General features: G+C 33.8%; 1 protein-coding gene across 1 annotated transcript; it reads right to left on the bottom strand.

Moving 5' to 3' along the window:
- Positions 1-231: 231 nt before the first annotated feature.
- On the bottom strand, positions 232-5,049 carry LOC135615133 (E3 ubiquitin-protein ligase MIEL1-like). Its single transcript, XM_065113248.1, has 12 exons — positions 4,891-5,049; positions 4,719-4,806; positions 4,590-4,628; positions 4,450-4,482; positions 4,283-4,360; positions 4,146-4,189; positions 4,022-4,062; positions 2,466-2,548; positions 2,303-2,394; positions 2,134-2,206; positions 1,015-1,053; positions 232-720 (listed from the first exon to the last, which is right to left on the bottom strand). Exons 1-12 carry the CDS (start codon positions 4,941-4,943, stop codon positions 589-591), a joined length of 795 nt encoding a protein of 264 aa, XP_064969320.1. The 5' UTR covers positions 4,944-5,049; the 3' UTR covers positions 232-588.
- Between the last annotated feature and the right edge of the window lie 17,505 nt (positions 5,050-22,554).

Genomic DNA, 22,554 nt, shown 5'->3' with positions numbered 1-22,554 from the left:
CTACAATTTATCATAGACAGGATCCGATTCAAATAATGAGCCGCCCGCTACCTCCCTTTGTCATCCGAAACCTATACATCTGATAAGAGGACCTAAAACATGTTTTCACTGTCCTTGTTATCACTTTTGCTACATACTCTATTGACAGATATCCAAGGTTACAGCTGCTTCAACTCAGAATAAGGGAAACAGAAGGAATTGTTGATTATTACATTAAATCCAAACGGAACGTGTTTGCAATATTTGCTTTACTGCTCAAGAATATAATGTTATATAATATCCATGAAGACCACATTATTCGTCTCACAGACAAATACATCCATATCCATGGAGACTGCATCGAGGGGGAGAGAATAGCAATACTTCGCCAGTCAAGAAGGAATGCGAGTCAGCATAAGCTTGTATAAGGCCAAGTGAAGATGGAAGAAAGAAAAGAATAAAACAGTTACTAGTACAATTGAGTAGTTTGGTGTCCGGGTAAATGGCCCTTCCAATGGATTATAATTTGGATGTCACGGCTAACCGATAAATGCTTTGAAAAGCATGCAGATCAAGTTTTCAAACTGATGATAAGATAAAAAAGAAACGCTATTGAGCTGACACAGTTGGAGGGTTAGCAATTGTCCTGGTGTTGTAGGATAGGCAGTGACTGCACTTGTGACCAACAATGTGAAAGAAGACTTCCGAAACATTGTTACAGTCATTACAGAGAATCCAGACCTGCATAAACACCACAAACAAGCTTAGCAGGAGACTGTCTATTTGTACTACATGAATTGGGAAGTTTTCAATTCTTAATCACTACTGTATGGAGAATTGAGACATTATCTGCTACATGTATTGCTATATTTAGTAATTCAGTAAAAATAAAAGACCATTCAACAGAAATCATGAATGGTTTGTTGCAGGTTTACTTTAGGAAAGTTCTAAAGGGGCCAAGTAAATTTATCGTATTTTAACGTTAACCATGATAAACAGTAACCTTAGTGATATAGGATCTAAGATAGTACAGACCTTGTAACGATAATCCTCAGGCATGATCGTTGCTGCTATCTGCGAAAGTAAAAGCTGGGTTGTTACCTTCTATCCGAAGAAACTCAAAAACAAATCATGGGGCAGTAATCAATAACAAAGTTATAATTTATGTTCCAATATTATTGCAGTGTCAATGTTTTCAGTTGTGTTGCCTCTTTTCTTTAATAGGATAAGTTATGACTGCAAGGAACATAGGTGAAATTCAGACTAAAACTTCAATGCTATCAAGAGAAAGCATACTAAACTTTTTTTGCACTACCAGTACGATCAAACATGTTTCTGTGACTCGAAGATGCCCAAGCAAATCCCAATCTGAGCTATCAGCTAAGACTTAACCATGGTTGTGCTTCATTTGGATATAACAGTCACACTGCATTCATTTATATTCCAAAACCTGCCCAATTGTCCTGCTAAACAGTGTAGTTGCTTGTAATCGAGGGAAGTCAAGTGACACAACGCAAAGCCAATTCAGTAGATGTATCTAAAGCTTTTGATGCAAAGAGAGGAGGCCGTTTCTCAAAGGAATTATTATTATTATTATTATTATTATTATATAATATCATATGCTCAGATTCCTGATGGAATCCACTACTAAACACTAATTCTTCGCATCATTAAGCCATTAAAACAATCAAAGAATCCCAATATTGGAATAAACAAGAACATGAAGAAATGCACAAAACTAGGGTTTACTTGATGTAACTTAGGTACCAGAGTGAACAGTGTATCCTGCATACATGGTAGTTCAATGACATCACTATTTATGGCACCAACAATTTGACCAAACAAAACCATCAGCTTTTTAATTTACTCAACTATAACGTCATAGTTTTTATCATGCATCTCTCAGGGCTATCAGAAACAGAAATTGAAATATCAAGAATTCCCCTTTTTCCTGATCCATTCAGTCAATTTCTTTTCATCACAAATCCCACTATGGTTTGAATCATCACAAACTTTGTGACTACAGATATCCTAACAAGTTATCTTGCCATAAAAGCCATATAACGCAAAATTTCAGAAGAGAGACTGCATATGGAGATTAGGAGCAAATACAGTCTTTAAATGAAAATGCAACTTTTAAGGTCACTATAGTACCTCTTCATCTAATTTCCTCCAGTATTTGGACATGTCACATACCGATTTCGAGCATACAGGACATGAGTATCTTCTGAAATCACAGAAACAAACAGAACTCTGTATTATTTAAAACAAACAGAATTGATTTGCTATAGCAAAAGACACATTTGAGGAGGTGAGGATATACTGGGCATGTTTCAGCATCTCGTCAAAGCATTCAAAATGGATGGTGTGCCCACATTTTAGAACGCTTGTCTCTTTCAACGAATCAAAAAGATACTGCAAAACAGCTTTAACTGTCAAGATATTTTCAATTTATTTTCACAAGATATGACTCAGTGAGCACAAACCTCATAGCAGATGGGGCAATTATGCCTCATTGAGTTCTCCACACAAAAATGCTTATCACGCAATTCAGTAGAGTAGCAGGATCCTGTGTTACTTGACAGTATCAGTAGGACACACCATAAAAGGTTTCCAGGTGACAAATTTCATTTCACAGCATTGTGAGTCACATTCACAAACATGCAAATCATGATCATTAATGATCACAGCACTACAAAGATAAAGTCACATTTGTGAGATAGCATTTTAAAAGTTATTTAGCGATATCCAAGTTAAGGCATACTAGATGATACTCATTCACTGAAGTATCCAACATTCCTCATAATTATAGCTAGTTATTAATTCAATTCTTAGCAGTTAAGCAGTATGGTCACGTCAAATGAAAATTTTCAAGTGATAGTATAATACCCACCTCAATTCTAAAAAAGAAAAGATACACAACAAATTTTCAGATGATACCTGGAATTAAAGGATCTACAACATAAGGTGTCTTGTCACAGCACTGTCCAAGAATGGTACAACTCATGATTCTGATACAAGGCAGGACATGGTATAGGACAAACAATATCACATGCATCTTTTTATCTTGCCCAGTTGAAAACCATCAGTCAACTTCCTTATCTGGATTCAGAAGGCCAGTCCTGTAATCTAGATAAAACTGGCTTGTATTGGACTGTTTGACTAGTTAAGTGTATAGCTTACCTCAAATTGAATGACCGAAGGCCCTAGCTCTGTTTCGCCATTCACAATTTAGAATGGAACAAATGCCCCTTAAAGTGGAGCAAGGAGATACTTCAAGAGATTCTTACCATGTCATAACCTTTAGAAGGGCTCACTTTTTAAAAGTTCTCATTTCTTGAAGCAAATGGTATAAGCAAGTTTCAGAATCCGTTTAAATTGATGAAAGGTTACCGCACCGATCACAAATGTTTTCCCTAATAACAAATTTTCCAAAATGACAAAAAAGAATTCTGTGTTTCTTCATTTACCCATTAATTGGTGCTCATATCCAGGAACAAACTTTCAGTCAGGTAACAAAAGAGTAAGCATGAAACATGTAACCAACCATAAGAGATCTTTTTGGTCCAAGCATAATTGTTGTAAGTTCTAGGTAAACATATATAACAATGCAGTTGGTCGAGAGCTGCAGAAGGGTCACAATCCAGAGGAGATGCATGTCAGGAATGTGTGTGTGTGTCCAGGTTAGTAGTGTAGCTTCTCTTGAGCAAGGATTGTATACCATGTAGACTCAGCACATTGTATATATTTCACTGTATTTTTTGTCTAATATGAACAAAATTGAAATATCTCATGTATCTAGAGAAGAAAATGGAGTAGCAAAATATGCATGCATCCAAAGAAAAGCAAGGCAAATTCTTTTGTCTTGGTACGATAATAGTTAACTGTACTAAAGCAGATTTTTTTGGGCTCCAATCACAATGGAGCTGATGATTAATTGTTCCTTGATTAATGCAATTTCTTTTTTTAACAAAGAAAATCCCAGAAGTAAACATATATGAACACTAAGCTCCATGGAGATGTAGTATGTGTGTTAACATACCACATTTCTTGCAGTGAAAGAAATTCTCGCTACCACCGACTCTGATTGAGCACAAGTTGGTCAGTCTACTACCCTGCAAACCTTGAAAAGAACATAAGAAAGTATGATCAAGCCTTCTAATTACCTGCAGATGCCACAGTCATTGCAATGGTACTGCCCTTTCTCCAACTGTAATCACAGAGCGAAATAAAAACAAACTTGTTAAGTACCAACTTCCTTTGCACTTGCTGTAAACACAAAAAAGAAAATTATAATCCTCACATCATCATCGTAGAATTTGCACACATTGCAGAAATAGTCCCCCATACTAACTCCACAGTTTGAGCACACTTGTGCAACCTAACCAATAAAAGATCATCAAGCCTACGCTATCAAGGATAAACCAAAATTAAGCTCGAGAAAAGGAAATCTCAAATCGAGTATCACACCGGTTGTTCGGTGTTGCAGATCAAACAAATAACCTGCAAATCAAACCAAATCCCAACTCATCAGTCCAACCCCCATTCATCTCTTTATCAATGAGAACACAACGAGTATCGGACAGATCGATATGAAAGAAGGAACATACTTTCTGGACATCCTGGCGGCAAAGCTCATGCCGATCGCTCTGCACTCACCAATCAACGACAAACAAACCATGCAACGATGATAAGGGTCAAGAAATGAGATCGAGAAAGAAGGAAAGAGATTGTGTTACGGTGGATTCGTTGTGGCAGTGGCGGCAATAGAAGATCTCGTTGCAGCAGGGAGCTCGGATCTTGCACCTCCTCCTATAGTGCTTACACCTGCGAGTCATCAGATCTTTTACCCAAACAAACCTAAATCCGAAGAGCGGAAAACAAGAAATTAACCAAGGAAAAGAATGATACCCGAATTCCATCTTGCCGAATCCGAGGCGGGAGTCATTGGCGGCGGCCTCCATCGCTGCGAGGAACACCACGAAGAAGGGGAAGGTTCGATCGAGCGAGAGAGCAAACCGCGCCGGTGAAGGAGGCGAAGGTCGAGGTGGAGATGATTCAATCAAACTGTCGTTTGATTGGGAATTATTTACAGAAGTGCATATAACATCCATGAAAACTAATGAAGCTACCCGTCCCAGATACCCGCCTTTTTAATTGATTCCAAGGTGACGCGCCACACATTCGAACCAATTCCATGTCGGGTAGCTTTGGGGAAGGAAGCACATAAGTACGACAAATAATAAGGAAAATAAAAAGGAATTAAAGGAGAGAGGGAGTTTTGTAAGGTCGAAAGGGAGTGTTGCCGTCCTCCTCACCAATAGGATAATTTTTTTAAAGAAATAGGCATTTACCAAATATCGGTCCTACTTGGCGTGTTTTAAGACGACGACGCGCCTGCATTGTTCATTTTCCTATGTCGTTTTTTTTTATAAATATCATTTTTATTTTTATTTTTATTTTTTTTAAACCTGTTTATGCCCGTTTAGATTAATGAATCAATCTAGATGAATAAACCGATTCGGATTAACCCCAATCCGTATCTTCCTTCCCACCCCACCTCCATAACCTCCTCCCTTTTCCCCTTTTCTCTCCCTCTCTCTCTCTCTCTCTCTCGGCTTTATTCTCCTCCCATCCCCCTTTTTTTATCCCTCTCTCTCAATCTCCTTTTTTTTCTTTTTTTTTTTTCCCTCCTCTCACTTCTCACTTCACCGTCTCCTTCTTCCCATTGGGTTTATTCCTCCCCTGGCTTCCTCCTCCTCCTCCTCATGCTCTTTCAATTATATCTTCCATTGCTCTTTCCCTCCCCCCTTCCTTCAGGTTATACTCATTCATAGAATTTATTAAAATATATTAATTTATATATAAATATATTCTAAATGTATCATCAAATAAAAAAATAATATAATTTGTGTTAGAATTATATTTTGGTAAATTTTTTAAAGTTTTGATATTAATTATCCTAAAATCATCTAAAAATAAAAATTATTGATTTTAAATTAAGTTAGGTGATCGAATTTAACTTAGTTCAATTTTGAGTATAAGTAAGTCAACATAGAAAATAAAATATATAGATTTTATAATTAGTTTTATGATAAATTTAGGATAATTTTATATAAAAATCAATATATTTTTAATATATTCTTTGAATGAGTGTCATTTGGAATATAACGACCTTTTATAGATTTTGTGATTAGTTTAAAATGAATTTAGGATAATTTTATATAAAATAAATATTTTTTTATAAATAAATATAAGCTCGAGTATAACTTAGAATATAATAACTTTTTTAAGATAATTAAGATAATTTATATAAAAATTAATATATTTTTTAGGATCACATGAGTTTTTTAGTTTTATGATCAATTTAGGATAATTTTATATAAATTAATATATTTTATGAATTAACATAACTTAAGTGTAATCCGAGCGCAACTAAGTGTAATAACTTTTCAACATAAACTGTGAGGACGAGGAGGAGAAGGAGAGAGAGAGGAACAATAAAATAAAAAAAAGTAAAAGACAACAAAAGAAAAGGAGGGAGAAGAGGAGGTGAAACGGTCAAAAAAAAAAAAAAAAGAGGAGAGAGAAGAGAAGGGGTAGAGGAAGGAGGTGATGGAGGTGGAGGCAAGGGGGAGAGAGAGAGAGGCGAAAAAGGAGATGGAGCGGAGGGAGGACGAAGACAAGGGAGAGGAGGAGGAGGTAGTGGTGGAGGTGGAGTGAGAGGAGAAGGAGTAGGCAGATATCGAGTGGGAGGAGGCAAAGTAGAGGTGAGGGATAATTTAAGAGAAATCAAGAGATAATTTAGAACTTAATTGAACCAAACTAGATAGCCAAGGTTTAGTTGAAATGATCTGGATGATTTATCTAAAAAAAATTAATTCAATTCTAAGAAACTAAGTCTCAAAGGATAATCATTATCTTTTTAAGATTTCATTGAACGTGTGTTAATCAAAATCCAAAAAAGAAGTGCCCTTAGTAAAAAATCAAATATAGGGGTGTTATATAGTAAGACACGATACTAGTAGTTTCTTCATTATATATATATATATATATATATATATATATATATATATATATATTCTTGGAAAAAAATTTAATTCTGAGAAATTCTTGTGACCTTATTTTCATAATTTTTTATAAAATATTATTTCTTTCCTGAAAAATGATTTTGCCCCTACCTTTGCCACACTAATTATCACCTCAATCCTTAGTATTGTTTGTGCCTTGCCTCTACCCATTGTTCCCACCCCCATCACCAATCGTCTTCTCGCCTCCTCTCTTTCTCCTTCTCCTCCTTCTCCTCCTCCCTCATTGCTCGCCCTTCTCTTTTGCCTCCCCCCTCCTCCCCTACCACCCATCCTAACCCCGACTAAACGGAAGGCTACCACGTAGCTTGTGTTGCTTTCACCCCTTCACTTTTCTCACTCGATCTTCCATATGTCTTTAGCTTTGTTGCTAATGATTTCTAACAATCCTCTTTCATCCTCTTTCACTATTGCTAATATGATAATAAGAGAAAGAAAGCCGAGGTGAGGGTAGTGATGCGAGACAAAGGTGATGATCGACAAGGCATAGGAGTAGTGGGGTAGAGGCGAATGCGACCATAGCAAATGAGGGTGGCGAGCAGAGGGGGGCTCATGCACAAAGGCAAAGGCAGGGCTAAGGATGGAGGTAAAGGCAAAATCATCTTTTTATTAAAGAAGGGGTGCTCTACCAAAATTTTTTGAAACGTGAGTGTTCTATGAAAATTTATCAAAGACTATATATTTTTTGCAGTTTGCCCATTAGCTATACCATCATCCTGAACCCTTGAATAACATAAGATAAAATAGGATTTTTGGTAGTGCTTACGGTTGGTTCATTATATGCTCATTTTGTCGTATGAGTGTTAGCATAAAAACTATCATTATGCTACTATTATATAAAAAAAATTAATACCAAAATCAAAAGCAAATAATAATATATCAAGATCATTATTATATACCTTTTAATGTTATTTAGAAAGTCTTTATCTTATTTGTAAATGTATCATCATGCAATCTAAAAGCTATAGCAATACCGATCTATAAAGAATTACATTCTTCTCTCTTCCTATCATTCATAAGACCAGTGATTGAATAATGATTAATAGAGATTGAGAATAAATTTATAATCTCAATTTATGATGTTTTGCCCCTAGGTCTTATTTTTTTAAAAGAAAAAAATAGAGGATTTAGAATAATAGTTAGGAGAGTCTCTCCGATCAAAGTCATCTCTTAAGATATCCTTACATAAGTAGATTTTTTTTTTATTAATCGATAACTTTAATCAGAATCTACTTAGAATCTTAGTATATCTTAACCAATTAATTATAGTTATAAAATCTAATATTCTCCCACTTAGTATATTAATTGATAAGATATAAAAGGATTCAAAATCAAAATAAATAAAATAAAATTTATTTAAAAATAATTTTACTTAATTGAAGTCTAAAATTTTAAAAAGCATTTACACACACATGAATTTAAAAAATAAGTTAATAAATATAATAACACTATATTAAGTTTGACTAGCAATATAAGTTACAACAATTATATATCATCAATATCATGCTTCCTTCTATTTATTACAACATTGTTGGTCTTTCCTAATACAATCTAAAATAATATCTATAGTTTATTTTATCAAGATAATTTTATTATTTATAATTAACTATAATATGTATGTATATAAATATGGTCAAGATAGTAGAATTAAATAATTTTAATTACATAAAAATATATCAATTATAATGTCCATTCATATACGTATTATCATATTTTTTATGGTTTACTCACAGACTCAATCATAAGACTATGTTCTTTCAAATACTTTAGGCTATAAGAATGGATCAATCATTAATATAATAGAACCTAGGTTCTTAATTGGCATTAGTTGTTTTTGGACTTATTCTTTGACCATTAGGTACTTTATAGTAATATACTTAGGACTATTATAGTACTTATTATTCTTGAAGAAGAAAGCAATTATAGTATGTTGCAAGATATCTCTAGCGACTTGATAATTAAGTTTGATCACATCTTGAGATAAAATTTTATAGTCATAAAGCTTGATTAATAGTATCAAAGCATACCACAAAATCAACTTTTACTTTTGATAATGTAATTTATATTATACTATTCTTTTATATTGCCCCTCCAACTAATATAAACATAAATCATACAGTGAATTTCCTACTATCGATGTAATTTATAAAATCAACATCTAAATATCTTGTCATTTTAAGTTAATCTAATCTCCTGTGTGTGAGTATATGGTCTATCATCTCTTGTAGATATCTTATCACTTTCTTTATAGCTTTCCAATGTTCTATTCTTGGGTTGCTCTATTATCCACATAGTATTTCTACTATAAAGCTGATATCTTATCTCGTATAGGTTTGAGCATATAATATACTTTCAACTATGCATGTATAAGGAATATTTTTCATATGATTCCTTTATAAGCCATTCTTAGGACACTGGATTTGACTGAATCCTTCACCTCTGGTAATAATTGTATTATCAGCTAAATAAAGCTACATACTAAATTTCTCTAAGACTTAGTCAATATATTCTACCTTAGACAATCTTAGTAATCACTGAGATCTATCACTAAATATCTCAATATCAATAACATAAGTTATCTCATTCATATCAATAATTTTAAAATTTTTGATGAGAAATATCTTAATTTCGTATAACAAACTAAGATCACTACTAATAAGCAAAATATCATCTATATATAAGACTAATATAACAAGTTTACTCCCATTGATCTTCAGATATAAATACTGATTAATAGTTTTTTTTTAAGTTTGAAAAAAATATTTGTATTATAAAACTTTATATACCATTGTTTATAAGCTTATTTATAATCATAAATTAATTTTCTAAATTTGTATGTCGACTATATATATATATATATATATATATATATATATATATATATATATATATATATATATATATATATATATATATATATATATATATATATATATATATATATATATATATATATATATATATATATATATATATATTCTCTACAAATCATTTTAGTTAATCCATATAATTTTTTTATCTATATTTTTATTTAAAAAAATTATTTTCATATCTATTTAATGTAACTCAAAATCATAACGAGTCATTAATGTCATAACAATTCTTAATAAGTCTATAAAATAAACTAAAAAAAATCTCATTATAGTTAATATTTTCTTACGAGTAAAATATTGGTCATAGTTTGACTTTATATCGTTCGATATTGTTCTTTGAGTTATGTTTAGTCTTAAAGATCCATATATAACAAAATTTATAATTATTAGGTAATTTGATAATTTCTCAAGTTTATTAATTTTAACTTTTCTTTTATTATATCTTATCATTTTCCATAACTTGTAAAATCAAAAAGCGATCTTTTTTATTTATATACCATATAATCATTAAAAAATAATATATCTTATTTTCCTTTGAGATTTTTTGAAAGTTACCGATTGTGATTATTCTACAAGTCATCAACATCAATATCAATATTACATGGGAGTTCATTGATATTTAACTATCCTCGTACAATGATTATGGTTTGAAAATTTATCCCTTTAATTTTTAAAAAATAAATAATAAAATATTTAAAAATAAATCTTGAATCTTATTTTCTTCATGTGATTTAAGGACCTTTATCTTTGTAAAAAATTCCTAAATACTTAAATATCTTAAGTTAGATTTTTTACTATTCTATAACTCAATATAAGTTAATGAAATTGATTTACTAGGTACCTTATTTAAGATATAAATAATCATTCTTAGAGTTTCACCTCATATTGATTTAGGTACAAAGAATTGTTGGAAAATCTAGGGGTGACATCACATTTGCAGCGGAAGAACATAAAAAATAAAATCCATAATTCCCAAAAATGTGTTCGTAGTTGTGCGAAGATTGGTGCACAAAATCTGCGAAACTGAAAACTGTGTATATTAAATATTGTGTTACCTAGGGAGATCGTATATCCCTAAATCCTTGTAAATCTCTAGGAGAGGGTGAAGGAGGTCAAGCGCCCTCATCTCTAGTTGTGATCCACACAACAGGGCTGCGACGACACTCCTCAAAACTCTAGGCCTACTTTGAGATGGAAAGAGGGAGAAAAATATGAGAGGCAGCCAAAAAGCTCTAGCCTATGAACCATTAGTTCCCTCCTATTTATAAAGGTCCCTTGTCAACTTAACCCTAATGGATCCTACCCTATTGGGTATTGGATCTACATCCAACTACCCAAGCTTATTAGATTAGTGGATCTCTATCCAATAATCTCATATTGGCTCTTGTTGGATCTCATCCACATGATCCAATAATTCATGGGCTTATTGGATATCCAATAAGATAAGGGCTCGGACGGATATCTCATATCTGAACCTCTACTCATCACAACGCCTATCATATGTGTGTGACTCTCTAGGCCCAATATCGAGCTGGCTGTGAGTCATACTTGTCAAAACTCTTTCTGACTCAGTGAATTATTATCTCCATAATAATTCACTCGACTCATCGACTGCGAACGTATTAGGCCACTATGCCGTAGTCCCCAAACGATACAGGGAAAATCAATCCATTGGACTTGTTTGTCCTCAGTTACCATATACCTAAAGTCTTCCATCCATCTAATATCTAAAAGATCGTATACCAGACACAATGTTGTCAGACACATATGGTTTCTACTCGAGTCTCACTCTAATCAGATTCTCTTGGAGAACTTTTTTTCTCTCAATCCGAATGACCATGGCTAGGGATTTGTCTGAGCAAGAATACATGAGATATTCCTCTCATGACACCGAGAGTGGATTATCCTCTATCAACACTTAATAGTCTTCGTAAGATTAACTACCACTCCCGATGATCGGCTGTGCTGGATCTGGAACCTCCAGACCTATAAGTCTGATATCAAAGAATGAAGTACTCATACAGGACATCATTGGTGTCTCAAGTCTAAGGACCGGATACACCATTGGAACTACGAAATCACTATTTGACAAAAAGACATCATCAACCATCCAGCATTCCGTAAGCGGATCAATCAGTGAACTCGTTATCTAATGAGTACCTATACTGTATCCCTAGTATCCCCACACAAGCAACTATGAGACCAACTACATCCATCATATGGATGGGTATATAGTACACTAGTCTGTCTGGTTATCTCGATGTCCCTCTCGAGTAATATATGACTAAGATTATTTATGATCTGTATTTAAAGGTGAATCGATCTCATTATTGTGATCTCATCATGATTCGATTCCCATTGTACAGATCTAAGGATATCATAATATATATATGTGTATATGCAACAATCAACATAAAGTGTAAAATGTCAAAATATAATAAGCAAAAAGACCGTGTGTCAAGTCACATGTGCCATCACTCACATGATTGGCTTGTAGGGCACATATGACTAGCAATCTCTCACTTAACCTAAAGTCAATCACCTATATGTTTGATCCCCATCAGACCCCTATGACGCTAAAGACAATATGAGACAACGACTTTGTCGATTGATCTGCTATGTTATCTTCAGATGGAACTCTTTCCACTCATATATCTCCTTGAGTTACAATCTCTTTGATCAAGTGGAACCTCGTTAGGACACTTCTGATGAGACCTAAGTTTCTTCGCTTGAGCAATCACCCTATTGTTGTTACAATATAAGGGAATAGACTCATCGCTACCTAGCATGTCTCTCGGATCTGTGATGAACTTCTTCATCCAGACTCTCTCCTTTGCTGCCTCTGTTGTAGCAATGTACTCTACCTTTGTAGTCGAGTCAGTAGTAAAATATTTTTGAAACTCTTCCAGCATACTTCTCCTTCATTTAGGGTGTACACATACCTCGAGTTCGACTTGCAATCAACGACATCAAACTGGAAGCTCGAGTTTGTATAGCCTTCAACCCTAATGCTATTATCTCTATATCAGACTTGGTACATAGCATGACATACATGATAAACTCTATCGCTAAGGTACAGGGTATCCTATCCATGTTCGCCATTTTTTCAGGAGTCTTTGGGGACATACTCATAGAAAGTGATATCCTATATCTCATTGGTATGAGACTTCTCTTAGAATTTTTTATGTCAAACCTTTTGACAATGGTATCTATGTACCTTGGTTAGGATAAGCCAAACATCCTCTTGGATCTATCTCTATAGATCAAAATCCCCAAGATATAGGATGCTTCCCCTAAGTCCTTCATGGAGATGTGTCTAGATAACCAAGTTTTTACTGTGGATAACATTCCTACATCATTCCCAATGATCAGAATATCATCCACATATAATACCAAGAAGGTGATAGTGCTCCCACTTATCTTCGTGTACACACAAGGCTCATTTTCATTCTTAACGAAGTCATAAGATGTGATTGCCTCATCAAATCTTATGTTTCAACTTCAGGAAGCTTAATTTAGTCCATAAATGGACCTAAGTAACCTATACACCTTATCTGGGCAGTCCTTCAACACAAATCCCTTAGGCTATAATATATACACTTCCTCCTCAAGGTTGCTATTAAGGAATGTAGTTTTCACGTCCATCTGCCAAATCTCATAATCATAGTGTGCTACAATAGCCAATAGAATTCGAATGGATTTTAGCATGACTACGGGTGAGAAGGTTTTGTCATAGTCAACACATTGCCTTTGCCGATACCCCTTAGCCACTAGTCTTGCTTTGTAGGTCTCTACCTTTCTATCTACTCTGATCTCCTTTTTGAAGATCCACTTGCAACCGATGGATACAGTACCCTCGGGTGCATCAACTAGGTTTCAAACCTTATTGGAGTATATGGAATCCATCTCAGAATTCATGACTTCTTGCCACTTCCTGGAGTCTATACTCATAATAGTCTCCTCATAAGTTTGAGAATCAATATCCTCAACATCCTCTCCTCCAATATGTCTCACATATATCTCAGGAGGATGAGATACTCTGTCGGACCTACGTAAAGTTAGAACTTGTGTGTTAGGTACATGAACATACTCGGGCTATGGAGTGGTGCTTTAGCTAGGTTCTCCAACCTCGCTCAATTCTATCAAGCTCCCATTGTTTTTGCTAAGAATGTATTCCTTTTCAAGGAACACTACTCTTTTGGCTACAAAGATATTTTGGTCCTTAGGATGATAGAAATAATACTCACAAGTTTTCTTGGGGTATCCCACGAACTTGCACTGCTCCGCCCTCGATTCCAACTTATCGGGGTTGTGTTTTTTAACGTGGGCAAGGCAACCCCAAATCTTAACAACCTTAAGATCGGGTTTTTTCCCTTTCCATATCTCATATGGTATAGACACTGTCGACTTAGTTGGAATTCTGTTCAGAAGGTAAGCTGCGGTCGCTATGGCGTATCCCCAGAATGAGATGGGTAGGTCAGCGAAACTCATCATGGACCGCATCATGTCTAATAGTGTACGATTCATCCTTTCAAATACACCATTTAGTTTAGGTGTATAATTAGGTATCTATTGGGATAGAATCCTATGGTTCTTGAGGAACTAGGTAAACTCTGTACTAAAGTACTCACCACCTCGATCTGATCGAAGAGTCTTGATACTCTTTCCAATCTAGTTCTCCACTTCATTCTTATACTCTCTGAATTTCTCAAAGGTTTCAAACTTGTATTTCATCAAGTACACATATTCATACCTTGAGAAATCATTAGTAAAAGTAATAAAGTAAGAGTAACCACCTATACTATGAGTTAACATGTGTCCACATACATCACTATGTATGAGTTCAAACAACTCAGTGGCTCTCTCTCCAATTCCACTAAAAGGAGAGTTGGTTAGTTTTCCATAAAGGCAAGGCTCGCAAGTTTCATATGACTCATACTTGAATGGATCTAGAGATATATCTTTTAACAACTTTTGAATCATTCTCTCATGGATGTGACCTAGTTTACAATGCCACATGTATGCATTGTTCACCTCATCTCATTTTCTTTTGGACACACTTACATTCATAATATGTGGAGTAGTGTTTAGCATAAACAAAATATTATGCAATATTCCTCTCACTAATCTCCTCAGCTTTGCCAGAATCTATAACAAAAAGCAGATATGATAAACAATATCAGTATTCAATACCAATGCACTATCACAAAATTCTGACAACCGGAGACTGATCATGAATGTACCTGAAGCTTCTCCAAGCTTCTATTTCGCCCTCTCTATAAGGTACTCTTTGTAGTTTCTCTTCCAGTGCTCATCTTTGCCATAGTGGAAGCACTAGCCTGTGTCTTTTGCCGGATCTTTCTTAACAACATTTGTTTTTCCCGGTCTACCCTTGCTCTTGCCCTTTTGAAGGGACTTTTCTACTTTCCTTTTCTTTCTGGTCTCACCAATATATAGAACTGGCTTCTCTTTCTTGATAGTGCTCTCTGCCTCCCTCAATATATTGAGGAGCTCAGGGAGAGTCACCTCAAGTTTGTTCATATTAAAATTCATTATAAACTATGAAAAGGAATCTGATAGGGACTAAAGCACAAGATCCACACACAGGTTATCCTCTAGAACTATTCCTAGACCTATGAATTTCTCTATCCACTCAATCATCTTTAGGACATGGTTCTGAACTGGTGTCCTCTCAATCATCATAGCACGGAAGAGGCTCTTGGATATCTTATGTTGTGGAGTCCTTCCCTGTTCCTCAAACAGTTTGCGGACATATAGGAGAATGGATTTAGCATCCATTTTTTCATATTGTCTCTGTAACTCAAGAGTCATGGAGCCCAATATGTAACACTGAGTAGGAGTGGAGTCATCAATGTACTTCACATAATGAGCAATCGCATCCTCGCTTGCCCCTTCCTCGAGCATAGGCATCACTATATCAAGAATGTATGCGATTTTCTCTACCATGAGAATAATTCTCAAGTTACGGAGCCAATCTATATAATTTGGACCAGTGAGGCGGTTGACATCAAGTATGTCATGTAAGGGATTTGAAAGCGACATTTTCTAAAAATAAAGATGTAGCATAAATAAATAACATGCATATTTTATAAAAATAAACAATCAAGATATAGTCTTATATCTTAATCTGCTCCCACTATTTTACTAACGAGTCACGCGACACCCTCAGCATATGAAATGGAAGTCTCCGGTAGACTTCTAGTGGGAATTAAGATCCAATTAGCATCTTAGTATAACCTCGAGGGACTCTAACCAATCATATTAAGCTCAAAATGTATGCAACTCTTGCCGATCACAACTCCTTGTGATTCCTATTCTTTTCGACCTCTGAATCACCATGGTCTCGAGGGATTTGACCAACTATAATGTTCGGTTAAGTAAACACTATCGTTATAAGATGAGTTTGATTCGATGATATGTCATCGAGGGACTCGACCAACTTAAACTATACCGAGAACTGGTCCCTACCTATAACGATGGAAGGTCGAGTGGGTCGATCTAATTACCTCATGTTTACCGATTTAATATTATCGAGAGAGGAGATTGTGATTTGGTCTCCTAATATAACGTGTCACACACATACATATTTAATATATATCTACATCATATGCAAATATATATACATATCTAGGAGGTGTATAAGCAACCACATATCACATGAGCAATTACACTAGATGATCATAGACCATAGCCTAATGTGATTAGGCCCGAGCCAATGGGCCTAATCACTCACATCAAGATCTATGTGTGCAGCGGTGCATCTCCATGCCCTATGACCATTCATCTTGTCCTCGTCGGTTTCGTCAATATCTCGACGTATCTTTATGTATCGCGATTGTCCGTCTCAACCTCATGGGTCCCGCTATCACTTCCACGCTCCCGCTACGCCTCCTCGTGTGATTATAACTTAATCATAGGCACGCAGGCCCTAATAATAATAATCATAAGTACACATATCATCACACGGTCCATGATCATCCGTCCACATATTATACATCACATGTACACATCATCATGATGTAGGACTACTGGATAATAATAAAAATAATAATCAATTAAACTTTTTAATTAATTAATATTTTTTGAAATCAAGGACATGTAGGAAATTTTTTGAATTCTTAGGGCTATTTTCATAATTTGGACAAAGAATGAAATTTAGAATTTTTAAAATTTCGAGGGGTAAAACTATCGTTTTTGCCCAAAAACCCTAATCCCTCTCCCTTGCTATGTTGCCACCATCGCCACCTTGTCGACGACGGCCGTTGTAGGGGCTCAGGGGCGGTGCCGCCCCTGTGGTCAGGCACCCTTGCGAGCACTACCACCCCCGTGGGTGGCTGTGCTCATGGGTGCAGCGCCCGCATGTGCCTCTACAGGCAATCGTACCTGCGTGCACAATGCCCATGCGCAGGTGGCTACCACTGTAGCAGCCCATCGGCGGGAGCCTACAAGCAGATAGTAGCGTTGCCATCTGCAAGGGCAACAAGGGCAGCAATAGTTGCTGCCCTTTCTCACTTTTGCATCGATGATTTTGACATCAAAAACTTCTCTAAAAAATAACACACGCAGTTCAAAACCTATCTTTCGCACGAACAACCTAGCTCTAATACCATTGTTGGGAAATCTAGAGGTGACATCACATGTACAATAGAAGAATATAAAAAATAAAATCCCTAATTCCCAAAGATGTGTTCGTTATCGTGCGAAGATTGGTGCGCAAAATCCGTGAAATAGAAAACTACGTATATTAAATATTGTATTACCTAGGGAGATTGTATATTCATGAATCCAGGTAGATCTCTCGGAGAGGGTGAAGGAGATCAAGCGCCCTCCTCTTTAGTAGTGATCCGCATAGTAGGGCTACGATGACGCTCCTCAAAACTCCAAGCCTGTTTTGAGGTGGAGAGAGGGAGGAGAATAGGAGAGGCAACTAAAAAGCTCTAACCTATGAACTATTAGTTTTGTCATATTTATAGAGGCCCTCTGTCAACTTAACCCTAATGGATCCTACCCGATTGGGTATTGGATCTCCATCCAACTACCCAAGCTTCTTAGATTAGTGGATCTCTATCCAATAATCTCACATGGCTCCTATTAGATCTCATCCACAAGATCCAATAATTCAGGGGCTTATTAGAAATCCAATAAGATATGAGCTCCAGCGGATATCTCATATCTGAACCTCTACTCATCGCAACACCTATCATATGTGTGTGACCCTCTAGGCCCAATATCGAGTTGGTCGTGAGTCATACCTGCCAGAACTCCTTTTGACTCAGTGAATTATTATCTTGATAATAATTCACTCGATTCATTAACTTCGGACGTACTAGGCCACTACCCTACAGTCCCTAGACGATACAGAGGAATCCAATCTATTGGACCAGTTTGTCCTCAGTTACCATGTACCTATAGTCCATCATCCATATAATATTCCAGAGACCGTATACTGGGTATGGTGCTGTTAGACCCATACGGTTTTTACTCGAGTCTCGCTCCAATCGGATTCTCTCGGAGAACTCTTTCTCTCTTAATCCGAATGACCCTGGCTAGAGATTTATCTGAGCAAGAAAGCATAAGATATTTTTTTTCATGGCACTGAGAGTGGATGATCCTCTATCGACACTCAATAGTCCTTGTAAGGTTGGCTACTACTCTCGATGATCGGTTGTGTTAGATCTGAAACCTCTAGACCTATAAGTCCGGTATTAAAGAATTACATAAAATCCTTGGTGTCTTAAGTCTAAGGGTCGGATACACCATTAAGACTACAGAATTGTTGTCTGACAATAAGGCATCATCAACTATCCAACATTCCGTAAGCGGATCAATCGGTGGACTCATTCTCCAATGAGCACCTATGTTGTATTCCTAGGATCCCCACACAAGCAGCTATGAGATCAGCTATATCCATCATATTGACGGGTATACAACACACCAGCCTGTCTATTTATTTCGATGTCCCTCTCGAGTGACATATGACTGGGATTATTTAGGATCTATGTTTAAAAGTGAATCGATCTCATTATCATAATTTCATCATAATCTGATTTCCATTACACAAATATAAAGACATCACAATATATACATGTGTATATGCAACAATCAATATAAAGTGATAAAATGTCAAAATAAAATAATCAAAAAGACTGTATGTCAAGTCACACGTGTCATCACTCACGTGATTGGCTTGCAAGACACTTATGACTATCAAGAACAACTCATTATACTCATAGTTATATATTCATAATAATACAATTTTACCTTTTAATAATCTTATTATGTTATTACACATATGGTAAGATATATTGAATATCTCATTTTTTTAATCTAACAAAAGAATCATAATTATGATTGTACTCATCATATATATCATATAATTTATCATTCCTATCGGATTTGATAATTTTAACTTTTCAATCTAATTATCTCTCGACTCTATTTATGTACACATAAAGGTGTCGATAATTGAGACCTTACATAAATTAGATACGTTATCATATCTAAACAAGTTATTTATAAATGTGATAAAATATCTCTCTTCACTAAAATATAGAATATGGAGTTATCTACAACATATATACTAGTCAACTCATTTAAGTTATGAGTATTTCACACTTTAATCTCAATTCTTCATAAATATATATATACTAACTAGCTTATTTAAATTTCACTTATCATTTATTTGTGTCATAGTAAATTTTAAATAAGCCAAAAAAAGGAAGAGAATTAATAATAAATTACAAATGAAAGACTCATCTATATTTATATCCAATATCGTAACTTTGTCGGTCATAATGATGATATATCATAAAATTCATCAAATACTATAATATTGGACTTTACTTAGTTCTTTCATTAAGGTGGTAGTTAATGACTTATCAATAATTTAAAATCAATCTTTTAATATTTCTATGCATTAGTTATATTATGAAATAAAATATAAATATTATTAATAATTATTAAAATCAAGACTTTTAATTTTTGAATTATTTTTCTCATAGAACTTTCAATAGTTAAGCATATAATCCTTTCCAACAAATATGGCCAATATCTAACTTCCAATATAAATTACACATGCTCAAGCCATTTATAATAATTTAATTCAAAAAATATAAAAATATTTATAAAAATATAATGAAAGAAGTATTAATATAATAATAAAAATAATAAATATTAATGCTTCGATTTCTTAATAAATTTTAAATTATTGATATCAGCTCTATTTCATCTTTGGATAAAATATTGATATATCTGGTGCTCACATAAGATTTTACAATTATGGATGACTAATAACATCATTATAGAATAATATTACTATATTTAGTATACAATCCAAAACTACAAGGATATCCAAAATATTATCGTGCTACCCTATCATCTAATTATTTGAAGTAGATATTCCTCTAGGATTATCTAAATCTACTAATTATATGTGTTATTATGAATATTATTTAAAGCTAATTTTTTAATATAATTTTTTAATATAATAATCCAAACCACTTTAATCATAAAAACTAATATAATAATATAAAATATAATTTAAATTATCTTATAAATAATAAAATATTTATTATAATTCATATCCCATAAGCCTATTATACTTGGTCACTTCAATAGCTATTAGTTAGATAAAACATAGGGATATAAGTTACAATAATATTCACAAAATATTCTTTAATTTAATTTATATAAAAATAGTTTATTAATAATAAAATAATAATTATAATATTTATTAAATATTAATTAGCATAAAATTAAACTTATATGATGACTATAATTATGATAAAAGATAAATCATGTCGTGAAAAAAAAAAATTATTTCATAATTTTAAACATATATATGTGAATAACTAACTAAATATTTAAAATAATTATTAGAATAAAATTATCACAAGTAAAATTTTATGAATATGCGTATGAGAAAACTATAGAAAAATTATAATTTATATTTTTAATTTTGCATGGAACGTTAAGTTAGATCACTCAACCCTATTTAATTAGGCAGGCCTAGAATTTGGCTAAATATCATCCCAATTAAATTAGTCAAAATTAAATTTGATCAAAGTCATATTTTGATCAAAAATTATTTTTTTTTTAAATTCGATCAAAATGAGATTGATCAAAACTAAATCTAGTCAAGTAATCAAAATACATTTAGAATCAAATCCAATAAAAAATCGAGGATCGACAAAAAATAAAAATTTGACTAAATTAAGATGGTCAATGCGGTCAATAACCAAGTGCGATAGATCAGCATTGATCAAAGTCAAATTTTGGTCAAAACTATAATTATGCTATAATTATATAAAAAAATTAATATCATAATCGAAATCAAATAATGAGATTGATCGAAACTAAATCTAGTCAAATAATCGAAATACATTCAGAATCAAATCCAATCAAAAATCGAGGATCGACAAAAAATTAGGGCTCCATCAAAATTAAAATTTGACTAAATTAAGATGGTCAATATGGTCAATAACCAAGTGCCATAGATCAGCATTGATCAAAGTCAAATTTTGGTCAAAACTATAATTATGCTATAATTATATAAAAAAAATTAATATCATAATCAAAATCAAATAATGATAGATCAAGATTAAGATTGTATACGTTTCAATGCTATTTAAAAAATCTTTATATAATATACAAATGTACATCCGAAAGCTATAGTGACATCAATCTATAATAAGAATTAGACTTGCATTCTCCTCTTTTCTTGTCCTTCACAGAATTACTATGGACGATCGAATAGAGACTAAAAGAGATTGTGCATAGATTTATAATATTTATTTTTGATGTTTCGTTCATAAAAAGTTCTATCCTTTTATAAACTATGACAATAGAGGGTTTGAGATAATAAGTAGAAGGTCTCTCCCATCATTATCATTTTCTAAGATATCTTAGATTTTATTTTTATTACTCAATAATCTTATTTAGAATTTAATTAAAATTTTAATATATCTTAACTAATTAATTAGGATCATAAAATCAAATAATAAATACATGTACATGAGAATTTTGTGGGTGATTATATGAGATATTTGTTGCAAGATTGTTCGAAGCTTATAAAATTATGTGTGATTCCTCTTCTTTTGTCACGTACTTATTTGTTTCCGTTCGTGTTTTAATCGGAGGACAAGAAGATTACGAGGAGGTTGATCCACTACGTCACATACGTCACACGGGTGATGTATTATACAAAAGGTTAGTACACGACAACTACAACGAAGTTGCATGGCTTACGATACGTATGATGAAATTGGCAAGCAAAGTTATGGATATTAGGAAAATGACAAGTTGTAAGAGAGGCGAACTATTTTTTTTGGGGGTCGAATTGTGATGTCACGAGTACCACTTTTTTGTCGGCCATTGGCCCACGCTACTGATAGAAAGGCAATTAATGCCACCGATAAGCTTGTAAGGATAAGATTCTTCCTCACGTATTTTTTATAAAAAAAATAAACTAATTGAAATACTTTAAAAAAAATATCTTAGCAAAGCTAATTCGAACTCTCTATCTTTGCCCAATAATTGCAATAACTATAACTTTGTAAACATTTAATCTTTACAAACTAAAGTTGGAACTCTCT

The sequence above is a fragment of the Musa acuminata genome, chromosome BXJ2-6 (assembly GCF_036884655.1).
Source record: "Musa acuminata AAA Group cultivar baxijiao chromosome BXJ2-6, Cavendish_Baxijiao_AAA, whole genome shotgun sequence".
In the NCBI taxonomy this organism is placed as follows: Eukaryota; Viridiplantae; Streptophyta; class Magnoliopsida; order Zingiberales; family Musaceae; genus Musa; species Musa acuminata.
The sequence above is the reverse complement of the archived record's forward strand: the minus strand, read 5'-3'. Positions and strand labels throughout refer to the sequence as shown.

Excerpts from the sequence above, each read along its gene's own strand:
- LOC135615133 (XM_065113248.1), bottom strand. The coding sequence starts at position 4,943 with ATGGAGGCCGCCGCCAATGACTCCCGCCTCGGATTCGGCAAGATGGAA. Across the intron at positions 2,549-4,021 it reads CTTTCACTGCAAGAAATGTG|GATCCTGCTACTCTACTGAA; the intron begins GTATGTTAACAC and ends CAAGTAACACAG. Across the intron at positions 721-1,014 it reads CTGAGGATTATCGTTACAAG|GTCTGGATTCTCTGTAATGA; the intron begins GTCTGTACTATC and ends GTGTTTATGCAG.